This window comes from Spea bombifrons, chromosome 2 (assembly GCF_027358695.1).
Source record: "Spea bombifrons isolate aSpeBom1 chromosome 2, aSpeBom1.2.pri, whole genome shotgun sequence".
NCBI classification, from domain to species: Eukaryota; Metazoa; Chordata; class Amphibia; order Anura; family Pelobatidae; genus Spea; species Spea bombifrons.
The window spans coordinates 86,653,411-86,675,559 of record NC_071088.1 but is presented as its reverse complement, the minus strand read 5'-3'; the positions used below and the strand labels follow the sequence as shown (position 1 = coordinate 86,675,559).

The following is a 22,149-nucleotide window of genomic DNA, read 5'->3' as shown; positions in this document are numbered from 1 at the left end:
CCTAACACCATCTTAAGTATTTTTGTGTAGGAGGTTAAAGTAAAACGCAGTAAAGAGCCCAAAGTCAAAATTGGCCCCTTCAGGACTTTAACAAAAAGTCTTTGTTATTTAAAGGGACAATAAACCAGCCATTGGTAAAGCCAGATACCCAGCCATTTTCCTTTATTGGTAGTTGATGCCTATATCCCTGAAAGGAACAAATGAGGCTGCAAGGGTTTACGGGCATTGTGCTGGTGTGAAGGCTTGGAATTTAGTTACAAAGTTACATCTTGTCTCATAGATGGGGCCAAATAGCCTTGCAGAGGGTTCTGCATTGGGGGAGGACTGAGAGGCGTCTGTTTAAAGGAACAGTCATGTCAGATATTAATTTTGACATGACCGTTCATTTAGTTTTCTTTTAGTACACAACACAACACTGACCAAAGATCAGCTGAATTGGAATATCAGCCATATGTTATAACCAATAATTAAAAGTCGGGTTCAGGCTATACATCCCCTTGGGCCATCTCTAAGTACTTTGTGTGCATAATGATGTCAGACGCCAGATATGTGCTAACGGATGTCAAGTGGTTATTTGAAACCCGTGGAAAGCATGTAGAGATATGCCACACAATGACATAATGCCTGATTTTCTGTTACTCGTTAATTTAATGGGGATGCCTTTTAACGGCTTAAATGTTACTTTTTCAACATATGCTTTTAAGGTTTATTTATAATAAGCCTAGTGTAAAGTGGTAAAATGTCAATTTATTACTAACATTTTTACTGGTATTTTGCAACATAGGTTCTACTTAAAACATGTCTACTGAATGTTAAATTACTGTGTCATCCCACTGATTTTTAATATTCTTAAAAACAATAGGATCCCTTGGGGTAAAGGGTTCCATTAACCCATGCTTGGGGTTGAGAACCAATTCCACCCCTAGGAGGCAGAGGCAATGCTTGCAGTTTTGCTATAGTCAGATTTAAGTGACAACATTAGACTGTAAGCTCTATGGGGAAGAGACATGCTTCTCTCTCATATAAATGACTGCACTTATTTTACCACTTTATTATGTTCTAAAATGTAAATATAAAAATATCTATTAGAACTCACTCTCTCAACACTCAGAACAGCTATCCTGAACATATAAAAAAAACATGGTTAAGGCTATATATTAAAAAATATTGGTATAGTATGTTATATTATTTATTATTATATTATGTATGTTTATAACATACATATTCCACAGCACTGTACAAGGGGTAGAATTAACCTTGAAAACATGAAATTCTGCAATTTATTTTTGCTTTACTTGTTTTGCCCTTACAATAAAATTCATGCTTAACATCTGTATCGTGTTTGGACTGGTAGAGAGATTTCTTTCCCTTCCTCAAAGTGTTTTAGTTTGCTCTTAAAATCAAAGCAATCCACAAAACTCATAAGTCTCATCCCCAATTAAGATGTTTAAATATAACATTGTATACACACTGGAAAGGCTAATGTAAATACTTTATGTATGATGTAAAAACAGGAAATAGTCCAGTAATCAGAACGTAAAGTACATAGTGTATATTTATATAATGGTCTGATTGTCTTCATTAATCTTTCCCATTATGAATTATTTCATTATTTAAAAACTAACCAAGTAAATGCCATTTAAAAAAAAAAGACAAATATATCCTTCAATAAAGAAAACCCCTGAGGACCAACAACTGGAGCTGTATAAACATTTTTCATAAAAATTTAAAACATTCCCAGAAAATATAAATAAAAACAGATTTACTTACGACGATTGGGAAGCTTTTCTCCTTAGTAAATAGTCCACGACATCTGGGTCTGTCTCTAAAAGGCTAATCAGTACTTCGTTCTGCAAATCTGGTGGGACCTTAAAATCAAAACGTAAACTCCAGTCAAATACTCAGTTTCTTATGAAAAATCTTACCCACACTATAGAAATTCACCAGGGAAGAAATAGGTCTGGCTTTCAGCAGGGTCATACCATCTTGACAACCAGGTTCTTTTTAGAATTAACTTGGCAAAGGTAGTAATGGTAGGATGTTGTTCATATGTTCATGTGGACACATAACCTGGGGGCTTATGTTTTAGAAAGTCAGCGTTGGAGTAATCTTAAAACTAATATAAAAGAATGAGTGTAAGCTTGCGAAGAAGGTACTTATCAAATGTATCGGATTGTTTCAATTCTAGTCTTGTCACAACCTTTGTATGTATGTATTGTAAGAAGTGTTGCTTCAATTGTTGGCACTATATAAATAAAAGATAACACGTATAAGAATTGACTTGACATTCTTTGTTCTGATCATGAACCCATACTGTAGTTTAGAGTCTCACAGACTTCTTGAGCCTTCTATGCAGTATCCATACAGCAAGAGAAGATATGGTCTTGCTGTATGGGTACTGCATATGGTGGATAGGTAGAGAAACCCACATAGCAAACCAAACTAAAAAAAATGTTGGAAACTCTCCATGTTTGGATTGTTTGGGGTTTTTTTATATTAAACATTGTTTTCTAGTCCAGTATTCTAAATTGAAGTGATGGGTACTGTTCTACACAGGATGATCACAATCAGTAACCATGCTGTCAAGTTTTATTCTTCTGTTGATTTATCCATTAAAACCAGATTGGCATATGGACTGCTCTCGGCAATGCTGGATAAATCGACACCAAAATACTACCTGCGATTTTGAAAAAGTGTCCTTATTTGCTGGCTCATATCAAATAGCAATCTAACGGTTTATTACACCATCAGTGCTATTAAATGGTTAAAAAAATAACACTGTACCTAATTTATACATATTGCAAAAAAACAAAAGAAATAATCTGTATTGCTTAGATTGGATGTTGGTACAAACTGATCACTTTCTAGTCTCAGAGGAGCTTCTCATCTCTTATATTGTTTAGTGTGATTACCTATAATGTAGAGCGATTTGTACTTTTTGCATTACGTGTAGGAGTGTTGACAGTGCAGTCATTTTAAGAGCGCATATTCAAAGAAACACAGAGGTGATCTGAGAATCCTCTAATTTCCCCGTGAATTGTTTGAAGTGTGGGGGTATAACTGAGGTTCACGAGGAATCCCTTGAGTCACTTAATGTTTTTCATTTGCAGTCTAGGAAATTTTCAATATCTGTTTTTACTGTTGAGTTGCAGTACATTGTGCGTCACAGATCTGTCAAGCTTGTACCCCCTAGGTTAGTGAGATGGGGCAGAGATCATCTCTGCATTTAACTGAGGCTTATAACATGCATAAAGTTCACAATCATGTAGTCTGTGTAAATGGCAAGACAGGGGGATGCTAATTTATTCAGAAAAAATGCATGATTTGTGTCAGTTGCGACATCTGTTTTGTTTAATGCACGGAATTATGATTAAATGTACATAATACATTCATTTTCTGAGAATGTTTGGCAAGGAAATTAACTCAATAGTACAGGTTAGAGTATGGATAGTGATGGGGACTGATTCCACCATCATAAACTATATATATATATATATATATATATATATATATATATATACCGTATTTGCTCGATTATAAGACGACCCTGATTATAAGACGACCCCCCAAAATCTGAATATTAACTTAGGAAAAAAAGAAAAAGCCTGAATATAAGACGACCCTAAAGGAAAAAAGTTTTACCAGTAAATGTTAATTCATGTAAACTATTTTTTTTAATAAAAGCTATGATTGAGAAAAATATATTTTTTTTGTTTTTATTTCTTGTATTTTCCAACCTGTCCCCCAGTTACGCACATCTGCCCCCAGGCTTGCCACACCAATATGGCACTGTGGCCCATGATATGCCTTTTAACCCTCTATATGCCACTGTGCCCCATGGTATGCCTTTTGACCCCCTATGTGCCACTCTGCCTCCAGAAATGCCTTATACCCCTATATCCCATTCTGGCATTTAGGGGGTTAAAATGCATATTATGGGGCAGAGTGGCATATAGGGAGGTATAAGGCATTCCAGGAGGCAGAGTGGCATTAAGGGAGTTAAAAGGCATTATATAGAGCACTCTGCCTCCAGAAATGCCTTATACCCCTATATGCCACTCTGGCATTTAGGGGGTTAAAAGGCATATTATGGGGCAGAGTGGCATATAGGGAGGTATAAGGCATTTCAGGAGGCAGAGTGCACTATTAAATGCCCCCTTAACGCCACTCTGCCTCCTGAAATGCCTTATACCTCCCTATATGCCACTCTGCCCCATAATATGCCTTTTAACCCCCTAAGTGCCAGAGTGGCATATAGGGGTGTAAGGCATTCCAGAAATGCCCTACACACACACACACACACACACACACACACACACACACACACACACTTACTTACTTACCGGTGCTTCCAATTTCCTGCTGTATTGCCGGGGCAGCGGGTTGACGTCTCATTCCGCGGCAGCCGGAAGGAGGTGGAGTTGGCAGCGGGGGTTTGTATGCGTCCGTCGCAAATACCTTCCCCGGCTGTCAGAGATCAGGAACTCTGGAACTCTGATCTCTGACAGCCGGGGAAGGTATTTGCGACGGACGCATACAAACCCCCGCTGCCAACTTCACCTCCGGAAGCACCGGTAAGTGTGTGTGTGGGGGGGGGGCGACGACAGGAGGATCCAGGTCCCCTGCAGCGGTGCGGGGGATCTGGATCTTAGTCTCCTAATCAGACCTCTATTTGAGGTCTGATTAGAAGACGACCCCGATTATAAGACGAGGGGTATTTTTCAGAGCATTTGCTCTGAAAAAAACCTCGTCTTATAATCGAGCAAATACGGTATATATATATATATATTTTTTTTTATTATTTTTTTTTGGTAAACCTGGTTCTGCACGATTGCAGTATATTGGATTGAATAGCAATCCTCCATAGACTGCAACAGAAAAAAATGGAAAAACAAAATAAATATATTGCAAAGGATGCTTTAATTTAACTAAGATAAAATCTAAAACAGATTTCATCAAATTTTTCCACTGCATGCTATGGGAAGATCTCCTGTGCTAAATCCAACACATAGGTAGGTAGATAGATCTACACAGACGCTACTCTTATCACTATTTACATACAGTTGTAATCAAACGTTTGCATAGCCTTGTATAATTAGTAATATATGTACCATTTTTAAAGAAAACATTAGTGAGCAGGCAAAACACATTTCTATTATTTCTTATGGGATTCATATTCAGCTGTAGGTTATAACAGAATGACACAACACAACATGGCAATAAAGATGAAAATGTATGTTCAAAAGTCTGCAAACCTTTACTTCTTTATACTTTGTATTGCCCCTTTAATGACAGTGTGCAGTCTTCTGTAATTGTTATCTACGAGACTCCAAATTCTTGCAGGTCAACAAATTCATTGACTATTTATACACAGACACTAATTGCAATTTAAAATGCCACAGGTTGCCATTTTAACCTGTGTGTGTGTCACCTCGTGTGTCTGTAACAAGGCCAACCATTTAAGGGTATGTAAACTCTGGATCAGGGCCACTTGGGTGATTTCTGTCGTGATTAAAAAACTAGCCAAACAACTATGTGATAATAAATGGCCTCATATGATCACTAGCCTTAAATAAAGGACAGTTTTGCATGATCAGTCATATTTTCAAAATCAATGCCAACATTTTATCATTTTTACCAGGGTATGCAAACTTTTGAGCACAACTGTATATTAACAAGTTAAATATTATCAAATAGTGGAAGACTACATTTACCACAATGTGTAATGCAGAGTATTTGGGATGATCGAAATCCTCAGTATTTGTGAAACCGTAAATATATCTGGCTGTACATCAAACACATTGAGCAACATTTTTCCACTGTTACTATTTCCCTGCTATAAACATCAGATAAAAACAGTCAGATAAACATTTAACTAAACTGTCAGTAAGCCAGTACATTTATTTTAGGTCTTTTCAGGTATATCCATAATTGGATAGAAAAAAAACTCAAAACTTATTGAAACTACTGTGACACTGTACAGCTTAAAAGGAAGCACCACCATGGGGTGGAGTATTTGGAGAGCAGTACGGGAGAATGCTCCAACTCCAATTTTTAAATAGACAAGATGCCCAATCTAGGTTTGAATGATCCACTCTGGGGTTCTTATGAAGCCTGCAAGAGGTGCAGGAAATATTTAAACTCCTTCAAACCACAGAATCAATGAGACTGTTGAGGGGAAAGAAAGTTCCTATGTGCTCCCAGGGCAGAGAGAAGCCCTGAAAAAGATCTCCAAGCCAAGTGGCTTTATCTGGCTGGATCTGTGTGTGTTGCTTAGGTGAGTTTTTCCAGAGCCTAGCAGGGAGGTATAAGTTAGTGGATAGTTGGGCTGGACCAGTGGACCAGTCAGGGTTATCAAAGTGTAGGCAGAGAGGGCTCCAGTTGGGAGCTAGGCTTTATTTTTCTGATTTTTATTATACACTACCTATAGCTTTTGATTTTTGTTTGTAAATTTTGTAAGGGGAAATCTAGTTTAAAGGATCACCTTGTGGAAGCTGGGATCGTTGGCAGGGCCAGACGAAGTTCTTTCTCATCTCCTAACTCACCCTTACAAAGGCTGCCTGGACTAACCAACAGACAGCTATGTAAAAATATGACAGAGATAATAGTGGATGGAATAACTACACAGTTCCTGAGAACAGGAAGTTAAAATACCCTTTTCCCCATAGCGTACATATATAATTTTTTATACATATATTTTCCTTATATTAATTTGTAAATTTCAGTATGTGGATATGTAATTTTTGGGAAAAGTCACAAATGAACGTGGTTCTTTTCAGGGGCCTAAGTAGAAACCATAGGGTCCCAGTGCGAAAATTGCACTGCCCCCCCAACATGTCCCACCTTTGCCCCCAAATAGCTTGTGAGTACCACCCTTACCCCAAGTAGCTTATCAGTGCCATCCTAACCCCAAAAAGCCTGCCTGTGCCGCCTTTCCCCTAGCTTGTCAGTGCCCCCAAACAACTTGCCTGTGCCATCATTGCCCCTTGCCCCCTCCAACATACACTCTGGCACACATTTGTAAACACACAGATGATAACACACACACTTACTCATACTCACTAACACACACGTACACACTCATTCTAATACACATGCTCACACCACTCATGCTTAAACACACTCCATTTAACATAACTTACACATCCATGCTCACACACAAAAACTTACACATACACATCCATGCTCACAGATACATATACATATGCATTCATGCTCACATGCACGTATACATAAGACATCCATGCTGCCATACACTTATATATAAGACATCCATGTTCACATACACTTAAACATAGACATCCATGCTCACATTCACTTATACATAAACATCCCTGGTGAGTTTCAGTTGCAAGAAATGCTTGGTTGGTCCTGTGTTAAATACAGTTCAGTCATCAAAGTGACTTTCATGAAATTTCACTGATTTAACAATACATTATATAGGACCACCTTAAACCTCAATCATGCAAAACAAATTGGTGAGGTGAAACTCCATTTCTCCTGCAAACTCCCCTGCGCCAATTCCCTATTTAGAGAGAAACACACCCCTTTATTCTCTTATCCTTAACACTTGCCTGGTCCATGTCAGAAGACAACATTTTGGGCTTCTGAATTAATTATGCATAGAAGCAGAACTGTCAAAGGTACCTGTAGATGGGAATGGACAGCATGTCACTAGGAAGATGGATTTGGCTAGTGCACACAATACATAGGAGCCAGAACCCATCAAGAAAGACATAAACACAGCTTTAACCGTGAATACCCTTGACAGGCAGAGCACTTTTAAAAGCAGGATTTTGCTGCTAAAGGGCAGATTTTACTATAAATCCATTTAAATATTAGGTATTATGAGCTGTTTTTACGAAATTGAAAAGGATCAGTTGTACAGAAAGAGAAATAAAGCCTTACAAGTCATACTTTCTTGCAATTTCTTGTTTTGCAGGACATTGAGCAATCATTCAACGTCTGCACTATACTTACCATAAAAAGGCTTTCATAGTTTTCAATCATTTTCTGTACAACACTAATGATAATCGTACTTTCTTCAGCCCTGGCAGTACTTTGAACTGTAAACTCTTTGTCTGACGACTTCTGCTTGTGCAACAAGTTAGGCCCAAATATTGTAGCCAGATTTAATGATGTCATTTTGTTCCCAGTAATCTAATAAAAAAACACATTAGACAGTACAAAATATAAAAAAAGAATGTCCATAAGAGCATTTTTATGAGCTAACACTATCCTGATCAACTTGCTGTTTTGTCTACCTAAGCCCACATTGTAAAACAAATCAAACATAATCTCGTGCTCAAGTACACTCTACAATGTCCTATATATGGCTGTACTCGTGGATGGATACCTTATTTATGTAGTGGGTTATTTAATTTGGCAAAAAGTTTTACAAGATACCATCATAGCAATGAATAGTTGACATTTTATTGATTGATATGGTTATAAGACCTCTTTTAAAATTGTGCCCCAATATTATTTGGCCCATCTGGTATGCCTATTTTGCTATCCTATTTTAGTAAAGCCTTATGCCTATCCCACGTCTTAATTATTGCACTGTATTGATCCTTTCTGTTTATGGTGGAAGGGTATTCCACCTATCTACCATCCTTTTAGCAGCGTGAAATGTTCTTAATTTACATCAACATCTTGCCTCTCCTCTCCCCCATACCTCCAAACTACTGGCATGTTTTACCTAACCCAATGTCTTTCTTCTGACTCTCTGCTCAGCCCATCACATTCTGGTTTTGATCCACCAGACTCTAGCAAACAGACCCTTTCCTGCTTAATCTTACTTTAAGTGTTAATTAAAACCCCATATATTACCCCACCTAATGCCTTCAACCTGCATACTGAGGAAACCATCCACCCTCTCCCATCTTTAGGATCTCCACTCCACTGACATCATCACACCCCCCTCTCTGCAATCAAAGCATCCTTGCCCCAGCAGTCTCTCTCTTTTATCTCATTCCACCTCAACCTCCTAATAGACTGTAAGCTCACAAGAGCAGGACCCTCTTCTCCTCCTGTACCAGTATGTCTTAATGTGGATTCATAATAATGTTCACTTTGTATACCATCAATATTATTGGTCATTTTGCATTCTTCCCTTTTGCTGGTGCTCTAGAAACAATATTTAATGTAATAGGTTTATAATTTTCTAGTACATATGGGATCTGTTTATCTACTCAAGAGCATTATGAATTGTTATATATGAACTCAAAGAAATACGTTCTAAGAGTCTTATAAAACAAAATAGAAAATATTCTGCCACAAAAATAAAGTAGAAGTGGAAATTTCACCTCTTGTCCATCTTTGTCAAATGTATCTTCTGCATGGCTGGCAACAGTAGACACAAACTGTAACAGCCGGTGTAGAGTGTCACAATTGCAAGGAGGTAGCAGGTAAATGAGAAGCTGCAATGTAGACAGTTGTTCATCTGCATCTAACACTAAAAAGAATATAAAAAATATTGTAAAAAAACACATTGTTTTAATAGAAGTGCCACCTTCCCAAAAGTATGTTATTGTAATTCGTACACATATATATAGAGCATAGTTTTCCTGCCACATCATGTTTTAAACCTTTGCTGTTCCCTAAGATACATGTGATAATAGCTTTTAAGATCATTCTCATGAATAAAAATAATTGGTAGCTCTAGAGTATCATGTACAGCCTGCAAACACAGTGCACAAAGTATGTTACTTTCTATGTGAGTTAACAGTGGGTTTCCATGTAATATACACCTGAATAACAACACAATATGTGGTGGTTCCTCTTTAAAGTCAACAATGGTACGTATACCAATTAACATGTATACTATTTGGACGAAAGTATTTGGAAAACAGACCATAACACCAACAGACTTTTATGGCATTGCATTCTAAATACAAAGACATTAAAATGTAGTCAGTCCTCCCGTTGCAGCTACGACAGCTTCCACTCTAGGGAAGGCTTTCCACAATAGACTGACCTCACAAATTCCTATTCTGGAGGAAATGGGGTAAAATTCCTCACAGAAACACCCCAAAATCTTGTGGAAAGCCTTCCCAGATGAGTTGAAGTTGTTTTAGCAGCAAAGGGGGAACCGACTACATATTGATGTCTCTGTATTTAGAATGAGATGTCTTAAAGGTCCCTGTTGTAATGGTCAGGTGCAAGGATAGGTTCTAATTTTAGCTGAATTTATAAACTGGATCAAATATAATAACTAATAACTAATAATTCTCCCCAGCATGCATTACATTTTCACATTAGGATGGAAAGGAAAGTGAAATAAGATATAATATACACGTACAAATATTGCCATCTGTCTTTTTTCTGTATAGATCTAAAACTCAACAATATGAGAATTAAAAAAGAAATTGTGTAGTATAAACATACTAATAGTGTTTATAAAAGCTGTGTAGAGTTCTCTGGTGAGGAGCGGGTCGGGCATATCTCTAAGAAATTCTTTTAGTAAGGCCGCAACATCATGGACACTATGTTCTTCCTCTAAAACAACATCAACACCCCGATCAAACTCTTCTCGAAGCTAAAAAAGATAAGAATAATCACAAAATAACCACACAGAACCAAAGCAATGCTTTATCCAGAGCTCCTACAATAATGGAATAAAGATGTTTGTGTATAGGGTATTAATTAAAAATGATATCTTCACACTACCATACACATGACGTAATAGGAAGTGACCTTGGTGAGCAGGAATTTACTCCTTAACAAAACAGCAAAGTGTTCTGTGCATGAACACAAGCTTTATCCTTCACCCCCCCTCCCCCACATCACTGGTGGGTACATTGTGAAGGTAAAATGCCATTGAAATACACATCTAACAGCCCCTTTAAACTAAACCACCAAGGAGAAGAGCACTACTACACTTCAAACCTAATGTTTGAGGACAACTATCACATTTTCCATATTCTCAAAAAAAAACAAATCTAAAAAGTGAACAGTGAAACATTATGTACTATTACTTTCATTTCTAAAACCACAAATCTCAGCATGCAGATATTGCAGTACATTCTGTACAACTCCTCTAACACATTATTGTTATTACAGTGTAATACAGTGATGACAATACCTGTCGTACTCGTTTCTTAGAACTTCCAACCCTGAAGATTCCCACGGTCTGCAGGCCTATGTACAGAAGATTACAGAAAAAATATTAGAGTACTGTTAAAGTATTACATCTTTAGTGCTCTCAATTAAAATAAACAATACATAAATATTATTACTTTCCACCTTGACAAACATCAGCTGAACTTCAATCTTAACCAGAAGCATGTGCTCCACCATGGCTAATTGTAAGAATTTAAGCAACAGACTGTACTGTACTGGTGGTCCAAATGTTGAACAAAAATGTTTAAAAATGGAAATAAGTAAAAACTCAATGGTCACCATTTATAACATACTATGTTTTACAAAATACTTTTCTCCATTAAAAGACAATGCGGGTCAGAATATCCTTATATTTGAAGTTCCGAGGTGAATCCCTGATGACCTAGGTCTCTGAGTAAGTTTGTCTTTTTGCCGTGCACTGGACAGGTATTGTGCAAATGCCCGCTTCCTGCTTACTCCCTGAGGGGAATATGGTGGCGCTTGCGGTGAGCCCCTCCCCTGATCCTCCAATCAGCACACTGCAAGAGCCTCAGTTTACGGGAGGGCAAAATGAAGGTGCTTGCGGTGACATCCTCTGTCCGATTGGAGGATTGGGGAGATGACATCACCACAGAGTTGCCGTTTTGGCAGAAGTTGCCGGGTTATGTCTGCGGAGATGGGGGCGAGGAAAGAAGATTAAGGATGGAAGTTAAAGGAGGAGGTCCCTGACACCTTCTGGACCCACCTTTCATTATAGAGATTTAAAAGAGGTGCAGCAACAGTAGTAGTAGTTGAGCACTGGGCCTGGACAGGCAGACACTGGCAGATGATAGGCACATGCAGCCCCGTGGAGCAGGTTGAAATTTTCCCAATATTATAAATGTTACATATTATATTGTCACCAATATGTATTGTCACCAATATTTATTTATCAATGAAGAATAAGAGATGGTATGATAGAAAGAAAAAAAAATTACCTTGTCCACAAATTAGAGGTTTGGATAGTGGCGTAAATGGCCTACTGTGTTAATCAACTAAACTCTGGAATTGGGGAAAAATGTTTTCTCCAGTCCCTGTAATACACTATATTAGTCAAGATAGCTTCTCCAATCCACCCCACAACAGTAAATTTTCTGTACTAAAGTAAACTATTGTAAGTATAGAAGTAACTATGTATGGTATGTGAGCAATGAGCATTCATCTCAGCCTCTTCTAAGCTAACTGTCAGGGTGGAGTCTGGCAACTACAGGCCAGTAAGTTTTACATCAGTAGTAGAGAAATTAATGGAAACTATGTTAAAGGACAGGATTGTTGACACTGCAACACAGAAGACTTCTCAATAAAATGTAATATCTGAGTTTAGATATTGTTTAATGGATTAGGCAGTGGCTGAGTGACAGAATATAGAGGGTTGTAGTCAATGGTGTATATTCAGAGCAAGGTCTTGTTACTAGTGGGATACCTCAGGGATCTGTACTTGGACCCATTCTCATTAATATTTTTAATAGTGATTTTGCATAAGGTCTTGATGGAAAGGTGATGAGACAAAAATCTGCAGCAGGGTTGATGTTCCTGGAGGGATAAGCCAAATGGCAAATGATTTAGGTAAATTGGAAAAACGGTCAGAGTTGTGGCAACTGGCATTTAATGTGGATAAATGCAAAGTGATGCATCTAGGGCATAAAAACCCAAGGACAGAGTATAGACAATTTGATACTGTTCTAACCTCAACGTGTGAAAAAGGGGTAATTATTTCTGAGGAGTTAAAGGTAGGTAGACAATGCAGTAGAGCAGCAGGTAATGCTAGCAGAATGCTTGGTTGTATAGCGAGAGGTATTAGCAGTAGAACGAGGGAAGTGCTCATGGCGTTGTACAGATCACTGGTGAGACCACACTTGGAGTATTGTGCACAGTACTGGAGACCGTATCTCCAGAAGGATATAGATATGTTGGAGAGAGTTCAGAAAAGGGCTACTAAAATGGTTAACGGATTACTGGATAAACCTTAAAGGATCTCAATATACATATAGCCTGGGAGAAAGACTTGACAGGGAAGGGAATCAACACGATAAAGGAAGAGGGTTTATTTAAAAGAAGAAATACTACCACAACAAGAGGACATAGTTTTAAGCTAGAGGGGCAGATGTGGTAGATGTTAATACAGTGAAGACATTTAAGCAAGCATGGGATAGGTATAAGGCTTAGCTAGATATAGAATAAGGCTTGGTACTAAGGAAAGTATTCAGAGGTTGGGCAGACTGGATGGGCCGAAATGGTTCTTATCTGCCGTTACTTTCTATGTTTCTAGGTTTCTATGTCTCAAACTCCAACTGACATCAGTCTGTAACTGTTGCTACTGACAAGGTAAAAGGACGTAAGCACACATATATATCTAATGCTGATTAACAAGAAAAAGTAAGGAAAAATTCTCACAGGTTGCTGGATCCATCAATCACATCCATTGCCATCAATGTCTCTTGTTTTGTTTTTTTTGGCTACTTCAACTATCATATAATTCACATGTACCATCCTATACATTTGTCCCTCCCACTTTATCTCAACAATAAGCACTTGTAATGGTGGCTACATGTGGCAATGAATGGACGAATTATGATGAATTTTGTTTCCATCAGTTACGACCGGGATAGTCCTTGTTTTCATTGATTCGTACAAACACACAAAGCAAGCAATTTTTCTTAAAAAAAAAAAAGTTAGTACAAAAACAAATACAAAAGTCTTCTGCTTACCTCTCTTATCCCCCTTTAATAGTTTCCCCAAAATTTCCATCCCAGGTATCTCTCTTGGCACCTTTTAATATTGAACGTTTACAAAAATCATCCCTAAATGTTGAGACTTTGCTACCAAACAGACCCCAAAACTATACAGTACATTTACTAAACTCATGGTTTTCATAAACTATGCAGAAAACATTGAATACATTCTGATACCAATATGTCTGCAGTACATCTCAAAGTACTGACGTGGTAACTTCTTCAGAAACATGGGATTTACCCTCAGTGACATAAAACTAAAAGGGAAACACTAAAAGAATTCCTAATTTCTTATGTTTACAAAAGAATTGTTAAATATAGTTTCGAGTTATGTCTAGTTCAGTGGAATACAGATAAATCATCCACATCCAGCCCCTATGTGTGGGATTCATTTAGTACTGCACTGGTACCCTCTACGTAACCCCATAAAGCCATCAGACTCACACTTACCATTTTTTTCTAAATGCAGACAGCAGCTGTCCACAAGCCTGGGAACTTGTCTATATATTGGGTTCAGGCTTAGTTTTTTGTCCCTTTCCTTTTCTTTTTTCTTCTGAGTCTCTGCTGGCAACGACAGCTGTAGAGCTTCTAAGAGTCGGGACTGATTATCATCAAGATCTGTAATGGAGTCCACAGACATTGCACCCTGCAACACAAAAATATACTTTTCAATTCCAGAAATGCTCAAGCTCTGTTTCTATAGATAAAGAAAGTTCTGGTACAATGTAGTAAAAGTGGTGCAGTCGCCACGGACACGGAGGAAATGTTCATGCAGATTGCTCCAATTTTAACACTTTTTCCCCAGGAGCACCTTTTTATACATAATCTCTTATCTCGTTTTGTCAACCGAATCTTCTTGAAACTCATAATAAAGCAAATAGGTGTTGGGGGTATATATATATATATATATATATATATATATATATATATATATATATATATATATATATATATATATATATGATCTCCTGCTGATTTTGTATGTTTGCCCACTAATTTTAATGGTAGGTTTATTTGAACATTGAGAGACAGAATAACAAAAAATTCAGAAAAACGCATTTCAAATGAGTTATAAATTGATTTGATATTTGATCGCCTATCAATCAGCAAGATGTCTTGTTCCCAAGTGTCTTTTTTACAGGTTACGAGCTGATATTAGGAGCACTCTCGCCTAATCTAAGCTTGTTACCTGTATAAACCTTTCTATAGATATATATATCACAATCACACTAAAAACACCATGGGAAAGGCTTCTAGAGTACAAAAAAAGGATAACACTAGCAGGATCCCTCTGGTGGATACCTACAACCCAACTCTTGAGGAAACACGCAAGATTGTGAAAGATCTACGGCCAGTACTCTCAGAGGACCCCATAAAAATATTCCCTCAGCCCCCGATACTGGCATTTAAACAACCACAGCAAACTTGGCTCAGAAAAGGAGCATACACAGAATGGCACTGTACAATGTAACAAATCCCGCTGCAAACTTTGTCAACATACATGTGACAGTAACACAGCCAGTCACAACAACAAAACAAAACATACATCATCAAGGATTCATACTCATGTACATCTGCAAACATGGTATACATGATACAATGTTCAGCATGTGACCAAGGGTGCTACATTGGGGAAACGGGACTTAAGCTACACCTCAGATGAACCTACACAGAAGCTCTATCAAAAACCATGAGGAAGACAAATACTGCACCCCGGTAGGACATCATTTCACATAGAATAATCGCTCCATCCAAAACCTGAAAATTAAAGTACTCAAAGGGAATTCTTAAAAGGCTCTCAGGAAACGAAAACATTTGTGATGAAAATTCGCATTTCAACACCATAAAAGATGTGGATTCTGGTTTCCTGACACACTACCAGAACTTCATATGAAATTCATCTTAATGTCCAATGTGTGTCTAATTGTTGTTATTGTCTCTAATGTGTTAATGGGTTTATTGGTTTCCCTAGGTTTAATTGTTCTGTCCTTTACTTACCTCCAGGCCCATTATTTATGACGCCCCACTCAACCCCCCCCATCCCCTTCCCTAATACCATCACTTGTTTTAAGTAGTAAGTATAACCTGTCATGTTGATTAGTATTGCTTCAGACCTGATGAAGAGAGGGTAACTCTTGAAAGCTTGTCTTAAATATTATGTTAGTCCAATAAAAATCACCGCATACTCTGCAATACTCACCTAATTGTTAACCTTATTTGCATGCGCCTACCCAGAATCCCTTGTGGTTGTGGCAGCACCATGAGATTTCTGAAGGGAAAAACAAGCCTTCTGGTTTGTCTGGTGTCTGTAGATGAGTGTTTAATAATACTTCTACTACAACCCCTTAAATTTAAGTGGAAGGGTTTCCATCACCTTTACCCACCATAACTTATATATATATATATAGATATATATATATATATATATATATATATATTTTCACACCATTAAAGAAAACGTGTCACTTTCCCAAAGGAACATATTATTGAAACCCAAGTGGGGCACTACTAGTTTTAAATCCTATTGAAATAGTATTTAAGATATATTGGCAAAATGAATCAAATGATAGCTCTAAGAGCAATCACGTTTAATGTTATAATTTATTTTTACCAGAGCATGTGAAAGTTAGCTGTTGAAATATATGTATATATAAAAGACAAGAAATCACTACTGTCTACCTTTGTCAATGTTTATACAAAAGATCAAGAAGCATGGTCAGTGGCAATCCCTTTGAAGCCATTGGGAGCTGAGCTTTCATTTGAATCGGTATATGTGTAGCAGTAGCCAATTGCATGTATGCCAGAGAAAGATACGTGTTCACATAGTATATATATGATAGGTTGCTCCTACTCCCATTTATTTCTATAGGAGAGCTACTGAGCATGTGCGAAAAGCTGATGAACGCTTCCTGTTTTCAGTACAGGAACCGGAGCACAAAAATAAACAAGACCAACTAAAGAGTACCAATACTTCCTTGGATGCAGTAAAATATTTTGGGGGAAAAATGGATTCCAATGTGCATTTAGCATGAAACATAGGACAGGAGTGGTCCAACCAAAAATAATGCTGGCAATGTTTAGACATATATATCCACCTGGTAAATTAACATACAAATGAAAGGTTATCCTGATCATTAGGATTTAAATATAAAACATGTGCCTTTCATAGAAACACAGAATTTGACACCAAGTAAGAACTATTTGGTCCATCTAGGCTGCCCATTTTTCCAGATTTAATGACTCAGACCTCTATCAGCAATTGGTCATTCTGATTAGATTCGGGATTGCTTCATGCCTATCCCATGAATGTGTCAATTCTATTGCTGTATTAGCTTCTACCACTTCTCCACTTATCTACCACCCCCTCCATAATGTAAAACTTCCTTACATTACATCTAACCATTGGCTGGTTTTTACGCATTCATAATATAGATTCTACAAATATCACTGCCAGGCGAGCTACACACACCCCTATCGTCCTTTGTGTTCCGTCACAATTAATTGTGAAACTAAACAGAGGTCATTGTGGTGGCCATAGCACACATTTGTTATTTATCACGTAAACGTAGATATTAACTTAAGAGTATATTAAGAGTAAAGGGTTTAAGGTACTCTTTATCGCACTTTAACTGTCTCTTTATTACTCAATAGACCCTCTGACTGACTGACTGAATAGTACTTAATTATAAATTAGTTATTCTGTACCTTTGATGAGTTATTCTAAGCCTTTGATGCACTTATCAGTAATTTGCTTTAGGCTGCTCTGGCAATAAAGACAATATGGAGTTCAGTAAATAAATGTACAAATAGATTTCTTTGTGACCGTTTACAAATGTGGTTCTGTGGCAAAACTGAGGGCGTAGGACTTGATGCAAGTCATCTGCCTTGATGAAGCAAGATAATTCTTGAACCGAATTTCCAAACTATTCACTGGTTCCCACAGTAAGACAGGCTAATCACAAGTAACATTTCCTTGGCCAAGTTTTGTATTTATTTGATCTGGAACTCAGAATAACTTTGTGGTTTGTTTGTGAGGAAATTAAAAATCTAAGAAATTTAGGAAGCAGATGATATCCAGAAAACAATGTGCTATGCAAATTTAGAGGTCGATGAAACCTACAAACCTCCTGTATGCTAAACACTCACACTGTAATAGAAGAAATAGGCTGTCCCGCTCTAGTCACACCTGGGAACTTGCTAAATGAGGTCCTCAAAAATGAACCCTTTAACAGTCCATCAAAAAGGTGATGGCGGCATACGAAGGCACTCTATTAACAGTCAAGAACATTACATACTCTGATCAGGGATCTCAATTAAAATATATCAGAAAGACCTACCTAGGATGCTTAAATACCATTAACGCAACACTCTAGTCATCATAAGGATTTCAAAGTAAAATGACAGTGATGGCAAATGTTTTCTGCATGAAACCAAGTTGCAGACCTCAATGTGCCAACACTGCATGTTGGTGCCTACCCCTTGTGTAGTGCAGTGCTGTTTTTACCTTTCAGAAACAAAGGAACACATACGCATTCGTATACCCACACTCTCTTGCATTCATATAAACACATATACACATACATGCTCACACTCACACACATACATGTAAGGATACACACACTTAGTAGCATCACAAGCTTGGCAGATACAGTTATTTTGGCAAGACATATATACTGTATATGATTCTGTTAAGGGATAAATGCAGCAGTTTGATGAGTGATCTGCATTGCGTGTAACCCTTCTTTTCTCATATCCTAAGGAAGAAAAGGGCAGTGACAGCAGCACATGGGTTCAATCTGAGAAGCCACCAAAGACCTTCCACTCATCCTGTTTAATCTAAATATATATACATATATATGCAAGCAACTTGCAGCAATCCCTTTTAATATATATGTGTGTGTATATATATATATATATATATATATATATATATATATATATATAAAATTTAGATTAAGGAGGGTGGGTGGAAGCTGGTGCATTCTCAGATGGAACACATATGTTGGTGCTACCAATATGAATGCATGTGGTGGGAGCACAAGGTCTGTTCCTACAGACTTCTGCTCCAGTGCTTAGCGACAGGATATAACAGCAACAGCCGGCATGCTTTACGAGGAAGCAGTGAAACAGAGGTCTGTATTAACACACCTCACCCTCCCTTTGTTTTATTACCATTTAAAAAGTTAACCAGTCAGCTGGCAACGTGACCGTATGCCACAAAAGAGGCCTTAGCTTGCCCCCTTGTATCATGAGTGCCATAGGTTCACCATCGCTGGCATATGATAGCTGATTGGTACATTTACATTTTATACTTTCATAGCCAATCCGTGGGATGGAAATTAGACCACAGAAGGGGGAAGCTTGCTGCAGCTCTGATGCTTCAGCTTCTCCTAATGGTGAGTACTTTATTTTTATAGGTTGGAAAATGTATAATAAAGTACTTTTATATGCATTCTTTGTTAAGGAGGCTACCTTGGGCACAGAAGTGAGAGTACAGTTAGAACAATTCAGCTCTAGACTATGTGACTCTGTATTCTGTCCATTCATCCTGACATCTGTGTAAAAACCATGAAACTTGGTTAAACCATGAAATCCTCTGTACATTAATGTACCATCATGTACGTGTGCATTCAGCTTATAGAGGATTGCGGCATTTCTAGGTCATTAATATATTGAGAATTACCCACTTATATTGAATATTCTTGCATTTTAGTATTTTTGTAAGTTTACACTACATGTCAGTGGAAGACTGTTGTATTTTAATATTTCCATTTCAACTATAGCACATATTCAACATGATGGATAGCTCGCTTTATACTGCAGTGGAACTGCTTGAAAAGCCCAGGATTTCAGTTACATATTTAAACAACATACTTTTTATGGACCTTGCTATTAACAAAAACAGTTGACCACAAACTAAACAATTGAGGTTATGTTCTGGTTTCCATCACACTGTGGAGTAATTAAAATCTGACAACTGCACTACCTCATCATGTTCTATTATTCTAGTGTTTCAATATGTTATGCAGTAAAGATGTAAAGCTTTACCAAAGAGAATCATGGATGATTTCACTATTGCCATTTCCGTAGTAAGTAAAAAAACAACAAACAATTAGCACATGAGGGATTCAGGATCAGAGTCAGCTTTCGCGAGCAGGACAGTCATTAAAGAAGCCTTCTAGTTCCAATTTTGTAAATGTATTTTGGAGTCCAATGAATGTTGCAGGGATTCTTTAGTTATTAGAGTTAGAATAATAGATTTATGTCCCATTTAACTCATCTCTAGGCTATCTCTAGTAACCAGAAGCATACTTCCTGCACATGTGCAGTAGCGCTCACATTGAAATAGATTGGCGTAGCGGGCAGGTATGCTGGTTGAACATATGCTTTGTGTACATTCTAATCATTTTTAAATTCTATGGTGTGCTTATCACCACAGCAACCAATAGAATGTTCCTTCTAATTGAACTATTCCATCAGTTGCCATGATATAAAAGATTACTGTTCAGCTGTTTCATCACATTCTATACTGTTATATGTTATATACAGTTATATAAATTCGAAAAGGGCAGGGAGTGGGCCGAAACTGGACGGGGCCAATCACACTAACCCAGAGGTGTGGTAATTAGCTTTGATTTGCAGAAACTTTAGGTAAAATGTGGAGACTTCCCAGATATGTAGCCAACCCTTCCAAACACATCAGCTCAAGAATGATTCAATATATCTACTACCCTTTCTGTCAAAATCTATTCTTAGTGCATTTTCAAGCTATACCTTGTTAGTTCCAGCGCTGAAGTTGTCCCAATAATCCCATGGATAATTTTATGAAATGACATATCAGATGAATTTTATATTTATTTGTGAATAACTCACCCTCCTCCTTGCCCGGGGTGCTGCTTCTGGTGTATTGGGAGATGTGGATTCATTTGGCGTCTCAGAAGTTGAGCTTAGAGATGAATTACTACTAGAGAGTTCTTTGTTCTGTCTCTTTGTTCCAAATGGCAGAATAGATGCTACAAAGTCGGAGACCTCCTTCTGTTCTTCCTTTTGAGAATCTTGCTTTAACTTGTGTGCCCTGTCATTGGCAATTACTTGTGATAATGGCATTCCAAATGCCTGCGGTAAGAATTCTGAAACAGATAGAGAAAAATAACTGTACTATGTATCATTTACAGCCATTTAACTGTACGGAGATCATAGCCAGGAGGTATTGCACATTCTGTCATTACAGCTATAGCATTTTAAAAGCTCTTAAGATGTCATGTGGCATATGTATGCGTATGAATTATAGATTCAAAAAACATACTTGAAGACAGATTTACTGGTTCAATCAAATCCACATAATCCTTTTTGCTCCAGTGCTGACTCCAGTATTAGAGACATTGAGGATTATGTATTAAAGAAAGTGATTCTAGTGCAAAGTTTAAAAAGTTGTTTTATCACCATAGCAAACAATGGACTGGTCCTGTTGAGTGTTTCATTGGTTGCTATGGTGAAAAGTCCACTCTTCCAACGCTCCACAACCCCCGGTTTGTTTTAAAAGAGTGTTCACCCTTCTTAAATGAATTATTAGTGTTATTATTTATTGTTTCATATAGCGTCATCATATTCCATAGCGCTGTGCAATGGGTAGACAGGACATAGCAAGTAGTATATAACAATTTGACTCACCGAAACAACCCGGCGAGGAGGGCTCTGCTCAAACGAGCATACAAGAGTGTATTACATAACAGGTAAAAGTGCCGCTGTTAAGGATGGACCACTAGTATATGCAGGAAAGGGACTATGAAAGGTGAGCTTAAGGAATATGGGAGGAAGGACGTTAACGCATACGTTTGTAAGTATCCTTAAAAAAGTGGGTTTGGAGAGGTTTTTTGAAAGACCGCAGGAAGGGATAAAGACAGATAGGCCGGGGGCGGGGGTAAATTAGGAAGGGACAGATGTAAGCAGCGAGAGTGAGAGGATGGGAAGATGATTGCGCCATTGACATTGAGGGAAACTGTTGATGAAATGTTAGTATCCGCGGGAGGGAAAATGAGAAGTTTGGTTTTGGAGAGATTGAGTTTTACGAAACGTGCAGACATCTAGCTAGAGACAGAGGCAACGCAGTTGGTTACATGAGGGAAAGAGATCAGGAGAGGAAAGGTAGACCTGGACATCATCGGCATACAGCTGATATTAAAAGTCATGTGTTCTTGACTATTCAGGTAAATTTTAGTATTTTAATGTATTCATTACCTTATATTCACTTCTCCCATCCCATCCATCACTTCCT

At 37.7% G+C, this 22,149-nt stretch overlaps 1 protein-coding gene across 3 annotated transcripts in view; it reads right to left on the bottom strand.

The window, feature by feature from the left end:
- ARHGAP6 (Rho GTPase activating protein 6) overlaps positions 1-22,149 on the bottom strand; it is a 230,101-nt gene that overhangs the window by 13,356 nt on the left and 194,596 nt on the right. For all 3 annotated transcript variants that reach the window (XM_053455055.1, XM_053455056.1, XM_053455057.1), the window contains exons 4-10: positions 20,748-21,004; positions 14,325-14,520; positions 11,087-11,142; positions 10,390-10,540; positions 9,309-9,457; positions 7,981-8,160; positions 1,771-1,868 (exon numbers count right to left, since the gene is read on the bottom strand). In XM_053455055.1, the coding sequence (XP_053311030.1) occupies positions 1,771-1,868; positions 7,981-8,160; positions 9,309-9,457; positions 10,390-10,540; positions 11,087-11,142; positions 14,325-14,520; positions 20,748-21,004 (1,087 nt within the window). The remainder of the gene's footprint in view (positions 1-1,770; positions 1,869-7,980; positions 8,161-9,308; positions 9,458-10,389; positions 10,541-11,086; positions 11,143-14,324; positions 14,521-20,747; positions 21,005-22,149) is intronic.